Here is a 14,510-nt window from a genome sequence, read left to right as displayed (position 1 = left end):
GTACATCTTCCCAGAAGGACAAAAATTAACAAGCCTGACAAGATAAAGGCAAAAATATGAAGTAATTAAAATCATTTTATATTGCTCACAGGAGACTGAGTTGGTCTCTATTATCTATTTTGGAAAAATATTTGTCAGCGTTTCTGACAAGCGAACATATGACTACCTTATAAACTGTCGATTCTGCTCCTAATTATATGCCTGAAATGAATGGATGCATAAGTTCACCAAAATACATACACAAAAATATTCATAGAGCTTATATTCATAATACCCAAACAAACTAAAAGCCTCTGAAAAGTAACCAAGCGTATGAAATTTAAATTGTTAGCATTTCCTGAAATTGTCTTGTAAGCATTCTTAAAGCACAAATTAACAACTTCAGCCCTAAATTGTCACCATTTCTTCCGGGCCACTAGGAGTCAATCAAATATTTTATCATGTGTATATTATTTTTAATCAATAAAGAAATCTAAGAATTCAAATTACAAACTTTAAAGTACTGACTTTGTGGGCGCCTGGGTGGTTCAGTCAGCTAAGCATCTGACTTCGGCTCAGGTCATGATCTCACAGTTTATGAGTCGGAGCCCCATATCGGGCTCTCTGCAGTCAGTGTGGAGCCCACTTCAGATCACGTCTCCTTCTCTCTCTGCCCCTCCCTGGCTCCTGCTTTCTCTGTCTCAAAAATAAATAAACACACACACACACACACACACACACACACACACACAAAAACCCTAAAGTATTGACTTCGTAGCATAATTAATGAAAATATATTAAATTCACATACAAATTCATAAATTCAAATATACTGTGGTTTGTTCATCTTCAGTTTGTCACTTCTTTACATAAGATGGGCTTTTTTTTTTATCAAGCACATAAATAAAAATATTTTAAGGTGGCATTTGAATCAATCATGCTGGAAAGTCCAAACACGATGTGTATACTACCAACCTGCCCTGTTATCAGAATAGAACAGAAGGAAACCAGCGAGGATACTTTCTGAGTTTACGAAAGTAGTTTGGAAGGTCTGGTTCTACTCCTTCTGCATGGAGGAGGCCATTCTTCCAGGGTTGTGTTCACGGGGCCTGAAGGACAGAAAACGGGAGCAAGTGGAAACGCGGTGCCGGATACTGGAGCCGGGGGGGCTGTGGGCTGAGGAGGCCCTGAACATCTCACTTTGTTTCTGGTGGCAGCATTACTGGGATTAAGTGTAAAGGCACCTCTGGTCTCTTCTATTAGACTGAGAGCAGGGGTGATGTCTGACTCCTCTCTGCTTCCCAGAACGATGGAGTTTTGGAGTGGTGGCGGGTCCGGAGCCCACGGCCAAGAAAGAATTCTTGTAGACGTCTTTGGTGCCAAAAGGTGATTTCATTAAAGCATGGGGACAGGACAGAAAGAGCTGCGCTGGGGTCAGAAGGAGTGACTGATTAGGGAGGCCCCCAGAGGGACTGCGATGTGCTACAGAGGACTCCTAAAATACCAGAGGCCTTTCTGTTATCAAGCTAAGCTTGTCCCTTAGGACAGGAGGGGGTTCCTGGAGAAATGCTCTACTCCGGATTTGCCTCAACTATTTGCCAACGGGCTGCAGGTTACTAAAAAATGGAATTTTACCTGTCATTTCCCTCTTGCCTCTGTTCTCCGCAGTGCTGTGGAGGGAGGGTGACATTAGGGCTCCAGGAGAATGAGTGATTTCCTGAGAAATGGGTAACTGAAGGAGAGGCTCACATGCAGGGGCTCCCGTGTAGGAACAGGTCTGGTCTCAGGTTACCTGCCTCAGGTCACTGGGGTGCACCTGCCGAGAAGTTTCAGCCGCGCTAGTTAGTAAGGAAAGAGTTCCAAGCTAGATAATGAGAAAAGTAGGCAGGAGAACCGTGAGAAGAACATCACCGCTGGCCATTTGAGTTAAAGTGGGGGGTTGGGGGTGGGGGCTGAGAGTACACGTTGATGTTTCTGTTTGTATAAAGAAGTTCCAGATGGCTGCACCCCAAACTGGTGACCGTGCTTCTTTGTTATCGATGGGGGAGCTTGGCGGTCGAGGAGGACGGTGGGAGCAGGGCTCTTTCTTGTGCTCTTTATATAAGCAATTATTAAACCTTCGCAGCGGACGGATAGAAACCGGAAATAAAACAAAGCTCTAGCTGCATTACCCAAAATGGCCACAAGGTGCCGACAGAGTCCAACGCTCTCCCCGGGCGCGGGCGGGGTGGTTGGGGGAGGGGTGGGAGGAGGAGACCTGGCCGGGAGCCCCTCCCCGCTTGCCGACCCTCTGCCTGTTCCTGCGGTTCAGTCGCTGAAGTCGCTCTCTGTGTCACCCTTTGTCCCAAAGAGAAATAGCTTCGTTAACTGGGCTGACTTCTTACAAAAGTCGGGGAGGCAGGCAGGGAAGGGACTGAGGCGGGATGGAAGCTACACAAGTCCTCGTCAGTTACAGAGTCTCGCCCACAGGGTGTCGCTCTTCGCGCCTACATTGGGCGGAAGGGGGACAGTGTAAAGAAACCACGTATTACGTCAATCATGAATATTGTCACAAAAGTCCCAACAGATGCAGAGTTGAACAAAACACAAGATCCTCGCACCTAAATTTAGAAGTGATGATCTGTAACATCATCCAATATCTAGTTGCTTACAAAGAAAACCCCTCAATTGCCTCAAATACTTTTTTACAATAATTTATTTTAACTGAAGTAGGATTCGATTGGTTGCTATGTCTCTCAAATCTATTTTAAAGCGTAACCCTTAACCAAATGTCCAAATTAGCCGAGTTGGCTCTTTGGAAAAGGGTTGAGAAACAATCTGGGTGATGGCAATTCTCACTGCTCATGGATTGTCATTGCTTGTAGACATTTTCTGCGAAAAGTGCTGGGGAGAAAAGTTATTTGATAAGAAGAAATACTGACGTTTTCATGTGAAAAGTTAACATCTTTCCCAAATGTCCATCGACTGATGATGAATAGATGAAGAGGGTACGGTATATATACACAATGGAGTATTACTCGGCCATCAAAAAGAATGAAAGCTTGCCATTGGCAATGACATGGATGGAGCTAGAGTGTGTTATGCTAAGTGAAATAAGTCAGAGAAAGACAAATATCCTATGTGTTCACTCACATGTGGAATTTAAGAAACAAAATAAATTAGCATATGGAAAGCGGGGAAAAAAAGAAAAAAGAGGGAAACAAACCTTAAGAGACCCTTAAAGATCTAGAACAAACTGAGGGTGGGGGATGGGCTGGATGGGTGATGGGTATCAGGAGGGCACCTGTTGTGATGAGCACTGGGTACTGTATGCAATTGATGAATCACTGAAACCTGCTCCTGAAACCAATGTTGCACTGCATGTTAACTAACTAGAATTTAAATAAAAATCTGAGAAGAAAAAAAGTTAAATCCTTAAGTTTATAATTGAAACGCCTCTGAAAATCGTAGTTTTTTAACACAATAAACAAATTTGTTTTCTATATCCATAGATAAAATGGGAAAAGGTATCTTAACACTTTTATTATGCTCACTTAGGAACTAGAAGGAAAGAGAGAAGAAAAGAAAGTCTGAAGCTAAAAATCTGACCTCAGGTGAGATCGAGGTCAGATTTCAGCACAGACTTTTCAACCTCTTTTTCATTTTAAGTTGACATTCACTAATATTTTCTCCTTCCCAAATTAAGGAAGAAAGAGCCTAGAAGCATGGATGTTGCAAAATAGCTTAAGAGAAAGTGCCTCCTCTAAGGGGGTATAATGTAATACTCTTTTCTTCGTGGTTAGTACTTTTGTTTCCTGTTTAAGAAGTCCTTCTCTATAGTGAGATCATATTTTCCTAGCTGATCTTCTAAAAGAAGATTTACACTTAGGGGGTCTTCCTACAATCACCCATGACCAACTGCACTCATCAATTTTTTTTGAGCAGCCTATCGTTTCCTCACTAACGTGAAATTTCAACAAAAAATTAGATGCGATCCTTGGCTTTCTATCTAATTCCGTTGGTAAATGTGTTCATCTCTGTGCATTGCCACCCGGTATCAGGTCTTTTATCACTACATCAGGTTCTACCTCTCATCGAGAGCTTCTTGGGTTTGTTTTTGTTTTGTTTTGATTTGTTTTTACCATTTTGCTCTTTAAATAAATGTTAGGATTAGCTTCCAAATTCCAAAACTGACATTAGGATTTTGACTGGAATTACCATGAATACCAATTTTAGAAGACCTGACATCTTTAATATTTCGTGCCCATGAATGTATTATATCTTTTCATTTAATGCCTTTAAATAAGGGTCTGATATCATTGGATTTCTTCTTGACCCATTATATTTACAGCAGCTATTATATGATTCTATTACATATATTTAGTAATGTGCGAAAAAGTTTGTGGTTACATAGAAATTCAATTAATTCGTGTAAATTGAGAAGTAAACCTTGGCCAAAGACCAAAATACACTCTTTTCCACATATTGCTTTTCCATGACAGTGACGATGTTCTCGTTTTGCATGTCTCAGTCATATCCTAAGAGCAGAGGCAGAATCAGTTCAGTTATAGAAAATAGCTCGTAATCCCGAATCCACTGTTCTTCTGGTTCCACGGTGAGGCCATACGTATACTGTGTCACCTGTAGAGTCATGTGGCACCAAGACACCCTGAATAAAACAGTAAAGGAGAAGGAAAGAAACACCAGAGATTAGGTTAAATAGCCAACTAACACACGTGAAATCTCACAGGAGGAAACCGGGTAGACAGCACAATTTTTTTTTTTTTCAGCTCGGTTATCTGAAAACTGTTTCACCAAGTGACCCATTTGTAAGAATTATTAAAACTTTATTTGTGTACTTATGCATGTTGTAGTAACTTACACCAGTGTACTTTAACTTGTACTTGAAGGTTTCTAAGTCGACCGGCTTTCATTGTATCTTTTTTATGACGGCCTTTTAAAGAACACTCAAACGTTCCCTGTTCCAGGTGCCTGCCTGTCCCTCCTAAAAACAGAGGGTGCGGGAGGGAAGAAGGAAAATAAAAATTTATACAAGATTGAGAAACAGAGGAATCCGAAAGCCCAAAGTCCTCAAGACTTCCCACATGTCTCTCTCATTCTCTTTTTTTTAATTTTTTTAAATGTTTATTTTTTAGAGAGAGAGAGAAACAGAGCGCCTGCAGGGAAGGGGCAGGGAGAGAGGGAGGGAGACACAGAATCCAAAGCAGGCTCCAGGCTCTGAGCCGTCAGCACAGAGCCCCACGCGGGGCTTGAATCCACAAACCGTGAGATCATGACCCGAGCCAAAGTCGGACGCTTAACCGACTGAGCCACCCAGGTGCCCCCTTCCCATGTGTCTCTTAAGCCAGTCCGTGAATCTAATTAAAATTGTTTTAACTTTGTATCAGAAATGGCTCATTTTTTGTAAATCAATAAAATTTAACAGTGTGATCTCAGTCTCCGCTGGCAGACACATTCCTCCTTTGAGTACTAAAGCTTTTAAGAACAAAAAAACCGAAAATCCAATGAACGCAACAGAGAGAGCCCTGAGATGCAAGGATGGAAAGTGGGTGTTTTTTGAGCTGGTGATTAACCCTAAGAGCAGAGGGACTACCCCCTTTCTGCCTCTTTGTTCTTTGGCCAATGTGTTTCGGCAATGGCAGAAATTATGCCTATTTGTCACTCTTCGGTACCTATACGTTATCCAGTTGAATGGGACTCCGATAACTTGCCAAACTCCTAGATGCCACTTTAACAGAGTCTCCCAGTAATTGGTAAGGCTGTGCTCATGAAGGATGTGGTGCCCATGAAGACTGGTGAGTCCCAAGCCATCTTCGCATTGCCTTACCCTTTTTCTAAAATGACCTGAATGCTGCGAGATAGAGGCACAAAGTATTCAGGAAGTTCATGGATAATCTTGCCAGCGACGGCATGAGAGAAGGTGAAACACACCAAATCTAGAGTAAGTGTCTGTGTCAGTGAAGTCCAATAGCTGCCTCATCCATGACAACATGGATCCAAGAAGAGCGGTCCCGGCATACGGGACACTTAGCAGTGCCAAGATCCAGGTCAACTCTGGTGAGCTAAGTCTATACCAAAGAGCTTGTGGGTAACCTCCAGCAGCATCACCCCGGCCACCTTGCTTGGGCAGTAGGAAGGGTGTTGAGAAAAAGAAACTTTGTGACGTGCACATGGTGGCTGTCGTATGCCTGAGTACCGATAGCCTCCTCGGAAGGACAGACCTGTTGGTTCGCATCCACAAGGGCCAACATCATTCTTACACTCTGGGACCATTCTGAGTTCATCCATATCACTCGTCCCCCAAACTCGTCCACAAACCTCCACTTTTGTCCCCTTCAAACCCTTGCCCAGCCAGACACACATGCATCAGTTTAGCTCGATATCTTAGATCATTTCTCTTTCCAGCAAAACTAAACAATGAGATGCCGTTCTCCTCTCTTTTCTGTTGTCTTTCACGGGTACTTTTGAGCGGGACGTTGTTATTACTCGTTCTAATACTGCCCTTTTGACTGGTGTCAGCAGTGGTATTAGCTCAAATATGTTGAAGGCTTACTATATGCAACACATTGTTAACATAGTAATTCACAAGGGGCGCCTGGGTGGCTCAGTTGGTTAAGCGTCCGACTTTGACTTGGGTCATGATCTCACGGTTTGTGGGTTCGAGCCCCGCGTCGGGATCTGTGCTGACAGCTCAGAGCCTGGAGCCTGCTTCAGATTCTGTGTCTCCATCTCTCGGCCTCTCCCCTGCTCATGCTCTGTGTCTCTCCATCTCTCAATAATAAATAAACGGAAAAAAAAATTTTTTTTGAAGTTATTAATTCACGAGAAGCAGTACCAAATCCCCCTTTGGAAATGAGGAAGAAAGCGACAGAAATTAAAGTCATGTGTAAATGCAAATTTCAAGTGGCAGGGCCTAGTTTCAAACCTAGGTAGTGTTTCTCAATCAGGTATTGATAGGAAAAGTCCTCATGCTATTGAAAAATAGCAAAAAGCATAACTATGTTTCAGAAGTAGAAATAATTGGGGTGTGAGCTACTTGCTCTAAAAATTATTTTCCTCCTTCAGCACTTGCTCAGGCCGAGCCTTTTGTGTATCACTTCCTCCTGACGATCAAGTACCGATGTATACGTCATAGTTTTGTCGATCTGGTGGTGTACAAGTAATAGCAGGAGAACAAACAACGTGTTCTTCTGTCCCGATGTCAAATAAATAGCATCGTTTCCACAGTGAGGGTGAAGCAATACATTTGCAAAGACTGGAGAAAATACTAGTAATGTGCAAAACAAATGCTTCAGGTGTGCCAAACAGTGTTCTTAAAATTCAAAAATTCCGTTCTAGACTTATGGGCAGAAGGCATAGGCCTTCATGGAATGCAGACTCTAAACAGGGTTGCATATCCAACATTTGGGGACAATATCAGGAAAAGTGGTTCTTCGAAATTAAAGCTTAGCATAAGTCGTTCAAATCAATAGTTTGGAAATATGGTTATTATGAACTGGGTATTTGCCATGTATCATCAAAACTTGAAAATAAAATTGACAAAAGTTATAATGGGATGAGCTTTAACATACCAAAGATAGAGCTGAAGAACAGATATCCGCATAGGTATCTAGATATAGGGTCATGCATCTTTCAATGGACTTTGTCAGCGTGTCTCTATTAACTCCCTGGGGAAAGGGTGCCTTGATTTCCACAACCGACGTAGATTAGCTTACAAAGAAATATGTGCACGGTAGAAACATGAAATATCATTTGATATAGTATAGCTTGAAAAAAGATTTCTTACAAACAGCCGGTTCATCTAACACAATGTTCAAGGCATCATTGTGGTTTATGATCTCTGGGGAAGATGGGCCAAATAGCCGTTAAGTATTTGAGCAACAAATGTGTGTATTTTGGGATAAGATATAACACCATGTACAATGTACACTTTTGTAAATGACATACTGTGTTAGGTTAGCTTTGAACCAATTCTTCTGAAGCTGGTTAGAAGTAGGTTAAAGTGATAACAGTGTAGGGGAGCCTGAGTGGCTCCCTCAGTTAAGCCCCGCAACGGGCTCTGTGGTGACAGCTCGGAGCCTGGAACCTGCTTCGGATTCTGTGTCTCCCTCTCTCCCTGCCCCTCTCCCGCTTGTGCTCAGTCTCTCTCAAAAATAAATAAACATAAATAAATAAATACATAAATACATAAATAAAGTGCAACAGTTTTTCAAGCAAAAGATTAAACTCTTGCCTTATTTATAAGGGGACCCCATCCAGGTGCAAATAACTCCACAGATGAAAATTTGATTTATTTTCCTGATTTGTGTATGGCTTAAGCAGTTTAATTTTCTGAGTAATAGGGTAAATTGGCTGGTTATCTTTTCAACTTTGTTGTTTCCAAAAAAAACTTAGTTTTCACAAAGTTTCATCTGGGAATGGACTATCGCCTACGACTCATCCTCTGTCCCAATTCCTCTGCTTTTTCCATGAATTCGGGCTTTGTATTCTCATTTCTGTATCCTATAGGACAAACAACAAGAACAAAAAGCATTTAGCTTGAACATTATCATCTGATTATTTGGATTAATGGAGAGGATCGGGGGCTCATATGAGAGAAGAAGTGAAAAAATTACGTTGTTTCCAGGTACTCGGTTATCATTAGTGTGGGGTGGAGATGAAGGAAAGAACTTTCTCTTTTCTTCCTTCTTTATTTTTCCTGTCTTGACTGCACATTTTCTGTGGGGAAACATACAGCAAACCACTTAGTAGCAATTCACTAACTATACTATATGGAGGCAGTTCCCAAATGCTGGAAAAGGAAAGGGAATTTCGGAGAGCAGGCCAGATTGACGTGGGCACTGAACCAGGAGTAGGATTCGAGTCAACAAAGGAGAAGCCTATATTTGACATTGGATCTAACAAAACATTGTTTTAGACACTATCGCTGTGTTAAATTTAGATCCGTTTTAGATAAATTGGGTAATTTATTTATATCAATTAAATGCATTTAAAATTACTACCTAAACCCCAAACCAGCCGGACTGGAGGCTTCCAATTGCTTTACAGATCATGGCTGTTTAGCTAAGAGACACAAGATATTGAAGAATTATAATCTAGAGACACATTGTTGGCTGACTGGTTCTTATTTGTGGCAACCTAACCGACGCGGAGCGTGCTTTTTCCTTACTGGTTCCCAACAATGTCAAACAGCAGCTTTAAGCGCCAACCAAAGGAACTTTAAAAGAAAAACGGATTCTCGTTTTACAGGAGTCTGGGATGGATGCTATCAAGCTTCTTTGCCTTCATCGAACCCCCAAATAGCCCTGTCTCGTCATGGTGATATTTTCCATTATGTGGGTATATGGCAGAAGGAAAGCAGCAGCCTAATTGGAAATACAGCATTGGTACTTCTCAGCCTGAAAACATCTTCCAGATTCCTCTCTCCAACGAAAATTCCAAGAGGAAATACTAAACCTCACTCCTGGCAAGTTTAGAAAGCTTAAGAGGATGGAAACAGGATAGACAGCCGGAGAATATTTACTCTAGGTGCCTGAGTGTGCTGGGCTGGGGGGGTGGGGGGTGTCTCAGATGCCAGAACCAATCAGGGCGCAGAGAGGAAGGGCGGCAAATTCAAACTGTAGGCGCAACCCCCGAAACCTGGGCACGAGTCCAGCTCTGTTCTCAAGGGGTGACTGGGGAGTAGTTGAATTTGCTTCCAGCTTATGTTTTCTCCTCCATCGTTTACTTAATTCTAAAGGTTATTCGAACTCGTGACAGAGCCCTTTTGAAAGTAGCTGGCTCCTAAGTGAGGGACAAGCTCCGAGCCTTTGTTACTTTGCACAGGAGTCCCAGAGCTTGGCTAAGACCCAGTATTAGTTTTGCCGCTTAGTTACTGTAACAGGAAAAGCCGGGAATTGCTCAGACTAACAACTGTAATGAGTCACAGGATCAGCACAGAATAAGCAAGTGGCAGCTCTCTCTTTGAGAATATGGGTGGCTCTTAAAAGAGCCGTTAGGGTTCAGTTTGCAGACAACTCACTGTTCACTTGGCGCTGGTGTACTTGGTGACGGCCTTGGTGCCCTCGGACACGGCGTGCTTGGCCAGCTCCCCGGGCAGCAGCAGGCGCACGGCCGTCTGGATCTCCCGGGACGTGATGGTCGAGCGCTTGTTGTAATGCGCCAGGCGCGACGCCTCGCCCGCGATGCGCTCGAAGATGTCGTTGACGAACGAGTTCATGATGCCCATGGCCTTGGACGAGATGCCGGTGTCGGGGTGCACCTGCTTCAGTACCTTGTACACGTAGATGGAATAGCTCTCCTTGCGGCTGCGCTTGCGCTTTTTCCCATCCTTCTTCTGCGCCTTGGTCACCGCCTTCTTGGAGCCTTTCTTCGGGGCCGGGGCGGATTTGGCCGGTTCAGGCATAATTCAGAACAGCTCAAGACTCCTAAAGGAAAAAACAAAAGAGAAACTAGGAGAAGGGCCTAATGCGCCCCTTTTATATAGAACCACATATGCAAATAAGGTGTAAATTAGAGTCCTGTGTCTGATAGGTGGCCGCTCAGGGTAACGTCAGGAGTGAGTTCTGCCCAATCGGAATACAAGGATACCAAAGTTGCATTTCCATTGGTTAAGATGAAGCTGGAATGTTAACCAATGAAAACTTTTGTTTTTCAAGCCCAATAAGGGTTATAAAAACTGCTACCCCGGTCCGTTTTGTCTTGGCAGATTATCGCAGTGTAGCTTTTCTGGGCGACAATGTCTGGACGCGGAAAGCAAGGCGGCAAGGCTCGCGCCAAGGCCAAGACGCGCTCGTCGCGGGCCGGGCTGCAGTTCCCGGTGGGCCGCGTGCACCGGCTGCTCCGCAAGGGCAACTACGCCGAGCGGGTGGGGGCCGGCGCGCCGGTGTACCTGGCGGCCGTGCTGGAGTACCTGACGGCCGAGATCCTGGAGCTGGCGGGCAACGCGGCCCGCGACAACAAGAAGACGCGCATCATCCCGCGCCACCTGCAGCTGGCCATCCGCAACGACGAGGAGCTCAACAAGCTGCTGGGCCGCGTGACCATCGCGCAGGGCGGCGTCCTGCCCAACATCCAGGCCGTGCTGCTGCCCAAGAAGACCGAGAGCCACCACAAGGCTAAGAGCAAGTAGTGGCCTATATGATAGTTTACAGTAGCTCGAGTAAGTCGAGTCCAAACCCAAAGGCTCTTTTCAGGGCCACCTATCTTTTCTGGAAAGGAACTTAACATTTCTTTGACACTAAGGAAGGAAAGTGAGATGTAGGGAAATTGGGTCACTCTTCACGAACCTCCGTCCTGGGTTGAAAGCAGGACACCATAGATAAAGCCTAACGTGCAAAGCGGGGTGGATTTCAGCCCATGGCGGTGATGGGGGATAGACTCTTTCGGTATCTTCATTGTTTACGTAGCTTTTCGGGTAATGAAATTTGGCGCAAAACAAGTTGCCCTCCCTGACTTGGGCGGGCGGCGCAGCGAGCAGCCGGCCACCGGCGGCGTCAAGAAGCCGCACCGCTACCGGCCCGGCACGGTGGCCCTGCGCGAGATCCGCCGCTACCAGAAGTCCACCGAGCTGCTCATCCGCAAGCTGCCGTTCCAGCGGCTGGTGCGCGAGATCGCGCAGGACTTCAAGACCGACCTGCGCTTCCAGAGCTCGGCCGTGATGGCGCTGCAGGAGGCGTGCGAGGCCTACCTGGTGGGGCTCTTCGAGGACACCAACCTGTGCGCCATCCACGCCAAGCGCGTCGCCGTCATGCCCAAAGGACATGCAGTTCGCCTACAGGCGAACGGAGAGCTTCAGGGCCCGATTGTCGTGCGCCATCCCAAGGCTGGCCGCCACGTCCAGTCTTCCTAACATTACCTAAGTTTTGAGGCACTGCCCTCGCCAGCCCCCCTCCGTGTTGGCAAATGAATGAAATACTGGGATTACGCTGGAAGGTAGGACACCGTTCTGGAGCCCGAGAAATGTTTCTCCCGTTTGGGAGGAGCCTAAAATCGTCAGTGCCGTTGGTTGCTTCCGGGTAGTTATTTCTGTCCCACTTTAAGTTAGTTCCCACAACTATTGCCATTGACATGTAAAGCGTAGTTAATCGCACAGGCTGTTCCGCCTTGCAGACTTCAAGGTCCATGTGGAGTAAGGAAAATCCTATCAATAGAGGATTGTATGGTTTGACCAAGGAATGCTTCTGAATGGAGAGGTGGTGTGCTGTGGCTCCCGACGACCCAGGTCTCCCCGCCCAGCTGACCGGTTAGGTGTGGAAGGAGGTTGATTGACGTGACTTACTTTTGTTGCTGTTGTCACCAAATAAGGAAAGCTCTGCCAATGGTTTTGGTTGCCCAGGGCACAATCTTGCCTCCTACTTTCTGTACACTGGACCCCTGTCACGGATGTCATCTCAAAAACGGGGAGAAAAACGTTCTTCGCTTTTTTTCTTGAATGTCACGGACGACGTTGGCCGCCTGATGACATTTATGGAAATTCTGCTTAGGATAATATTTCAAGGGTATAAAATGCAAACATTGCAAAAAAATGTTTATTCCACTTCTTATCCAAATTTTAAAAAGCAATAAATTTGGTAGGAAGGATCAGTGTGTTTATATAGCTAGCCCATTCCATAATGCAGTCTTTTGGAGACATCTGTGATTTTCAGTGGGTGACAAAGTCACGGGTACTGAAATTGATGGCCCAATATCGTCATAAAAGGAAACGCTAAAGTTTAGTCAGAGGCGAAGTGTATTTTTCCCCATCCCAACTCAGGCTTCCCCCCCTTATCAGCACCACCACCCGATTTTTTTTTTCCTTGGAGGTATTGTGGCGTATATGGACTCCAGGTTAAAAGCACTTGCTCTCAAATTTGGTTGACCTACCCGTTATTTTTCAACCGGATAAAATTGGGGGGTGATGGTGGTGGGGTGGTTCGGAACTGACGGCCAAGAAAGAATTCTTGAAGACGTCTTTGCTGCAAAAACGTGATTTTCTTAAAGCACAGGGACAGGACCCGTGGGCAGGAAGAGCTGTATGGGGTCGTGACGGGTAGCTCATTATATATATCCTCAGGTTGGGAGGGGGTCAGGGATAGAGTAAGTCTCTAGGGTATTTTGGAAGCAAGGTTTCCGGGGCCTTGAGGGGCTGGTGTTGCGAGGAAAACACCGTTTATCAACGTTTTAACACTCGAAGTCTATTAATCTCTCATATTAATATTCACACCCTTCAGTTGTTTCTATTTCTTGTACTTAAAATACAATTACTGCGAATCCCAGTGTAACTATGACTTCTTGGAATCAAAATAAATGCTGACAACTTATCTGACACTGACGGGCACTCAAATGCACACTCCCCATAGTAAGGTATTTTTGACATTTGATGGGATTTTTACAAGCTGGGTGACCCAAATGATTTTATTCATTACTCCTTGTTCTGTCTTTAACTATGTCTTCTAATTATAGGCCAAGAAAAATAATTTATCCTCTATGCTTTTGAAAGTTTGGCTGAGACCCTGCAGTAGAAGACAGTTTTCCCAAGGAAAAAAACACACAGAAATTTATTAACGTTGTTAAACAACAAAAATTCAAGTGACTAAAGGTCAAATTGACTTTTTTTCAACGTTTATTTATTTTTGGGACAGAGAGAGACAGAGCATGAACGGGGGAGGGGCAGAGAGAGAGGGAGACACAGAATCGGAAACAGGCTCCAGGCTCCGAGCCGTCAGCCCAGAGCCTGACGCCGGGCTCGAACTCCCGGACCGCGAGATCGTGACCTGGCTGAAGTCGGACGCTTAACCGACTGCGCCACCCAGGCGCCCCAAATTGACTTTTTTTCAATGATTTCTGGAGCAGGCAGCGTCCCATCTAGCAACAGAAAGGAGTTCTGCTGCGCTATAGAAAACGAAAGGCTTTTCAAGGTGGGAAAGCAGCAGAAAAAGGAAATTATTAGCAAAGAGTGCATTGTTTCAGTCAAGGTCATCCTCCTAAAGGAATTGGCTGGGCCTACTGGTGGATTATCTCCCCAGCACAGACTAGGTTAATTGCTCCTTGAGTGGCTAAAGGTTCCATTCCCAGGGTGGGAAACCGATCGGATTAGGCGTTCAGGCTTGGTTTGCTGCCGTGGGGTTTCGCACACGTGACTCCATCTGGGGTTTACCGTCTCTGTGACGTGTACCTCGTGTGTACACAGGAGATAACACTGGGGAAGATGAACTCCAGAGGTGCCTCAGAAGTACGGCTTAAGTACCGTCTACAGCTTGTCGGGAAGCAAGAATTCCTGTCCCCTTCAAGGGTCCTTCTAGCTGGACTAAGAATCCCATTGACGTGAGAAAAATTAATAGGAGAAAATCAAATTAACAGCATACATATGGGGAATCCACACAGACATGGAAATTCCAAAGACAGCCAGGCCAAACAAGGCATGTATGTCATCCTGAACTAAGAAGGGGGCAGAGGTCTGGGACTAGGAAGGGAAGGAATGCATTCACCGGGCCATAGGAGCATGCTAATTCCATGTTTGTCCTGCCATATGGATGGGTCACTCAGATCAA

At 44.9% G+C, this 14,510-nt stretch overlaps 3 protein-coding genes across 5 annotated transcripts; 2 read left to right on the top strand and 1 right to left on the bottom strand.

Moving 5' to 3' along the window:
• Positions 1–4,537: 4,537 nt before the first annotated feature.
• Positions 4,538–10,418, bottom strand: LOC115514817 (histone H2B type 1-J). 3 transcript variants are annotated; one of them, XM_030317007.2, is made up of 2 exons: positions 10,001–10,418; positions 4,538–4,627 (listed from the first exon to the last, which is right to left on the bottom strand). In XM_030317007.2, the coding sequence occupies exon 1, from the start codon at positions 10,382–10,384 to the stop codon at positions 10,004–10,006; it is 381 nt and encodes a 126-aa protein (XP_030172867.1). In that variant the 5' UTR covers positions 10,385–10,418; the 3' UTR covers positions 4,538–4,627; positions 10,001–10,003. The 3 variants fall into 3 exon arrangements, with proteins under 3 accessions (XP_030172867.1, XP_030172868.1, XP_030172869.1); XM_030317008.2 differs by lacking the exon at positions 4,538–4,627 and adding an exon at positions 4,949–4,963; XM_030317009.2 differs by lacking the exon at positions 4,538–4,627 and adding an exon at positions 8,467–8,481.
• A 284-nt stretch (positions 10,419–10,702) lies between these two features.
• LOC115514804 (histone H2A type 1-H-like) lies at positions 10,703–11,135 on the top strand. Its single transcript, XM_030316990.1, has one exon. The coding sequence runs from the start codon at positions 10,718–10,720 to the stop codon at positions 11,108–11,110; it is 393 nt and encodes a 130-aa protein (XP_030172850.1). The 5' UTR covers positions 10,703–10,717; the 3' UTR covers positions 11,111–11,135.
• A 242-nt stretch (positions 11,136–11,377) lies between these two features.
• On the top strand, positions 11,378–13,303 carry LOC115514793 (histone H3.3-like). The gene has a single exon (XM_030316976.1). The coding sequence runs from the start codon at positions 11,399–11,401 to the stop codon at positions 11,828–11,830; it is 432 nt and encodes a 143-aa protein (XP_030172836.1). The 5' UTR covers positions 11,378–11,398; the 3' UTR covers positions 11,831–13,303.
• Positions 13,304–14,510: the final 1,207 nt, after the last annotated feature.

Source organism: Lynx canadensis, chromosome B2 (assembly GCF_007474595.2).
Source record: "Lynx canadensis isolate LIC74 chromosome B2, mLynCan4.pri.v2, whole genome shotgun sequence".
NCBI lineage: Eukaryota > Metazoa > Chordata > Mammalia > Carnivora > Felidae > Lynx > Lynx canadensis.
This window is presented reverse-complemented; position numbering and strand designations above follow the sequence as displayed.

Coding starts and splice junctions, on each gene's coding strand:
- LOC115514817 (XM_030317007.2), bottom strand. CDS start 10,384: ATGCCTGAACCGGCCAAATCCGCCCCGGCCCCGAAGAAAGGCTCCAAG.
- LOC115514804 (XM_030316990.1), top strand. CDS start 10,718: ATGTCTGGACGCGGAAAGCAAGGCGGCAAGGCTCGCGCCAAGGCCAAG.
- LOC115514793 (XM_030316976.1), top strand. CDS start 11,399: ATGAAATTTGGCGCAAAACAAGTTGCCCTCCCTGACTTGGGCGGGCGG.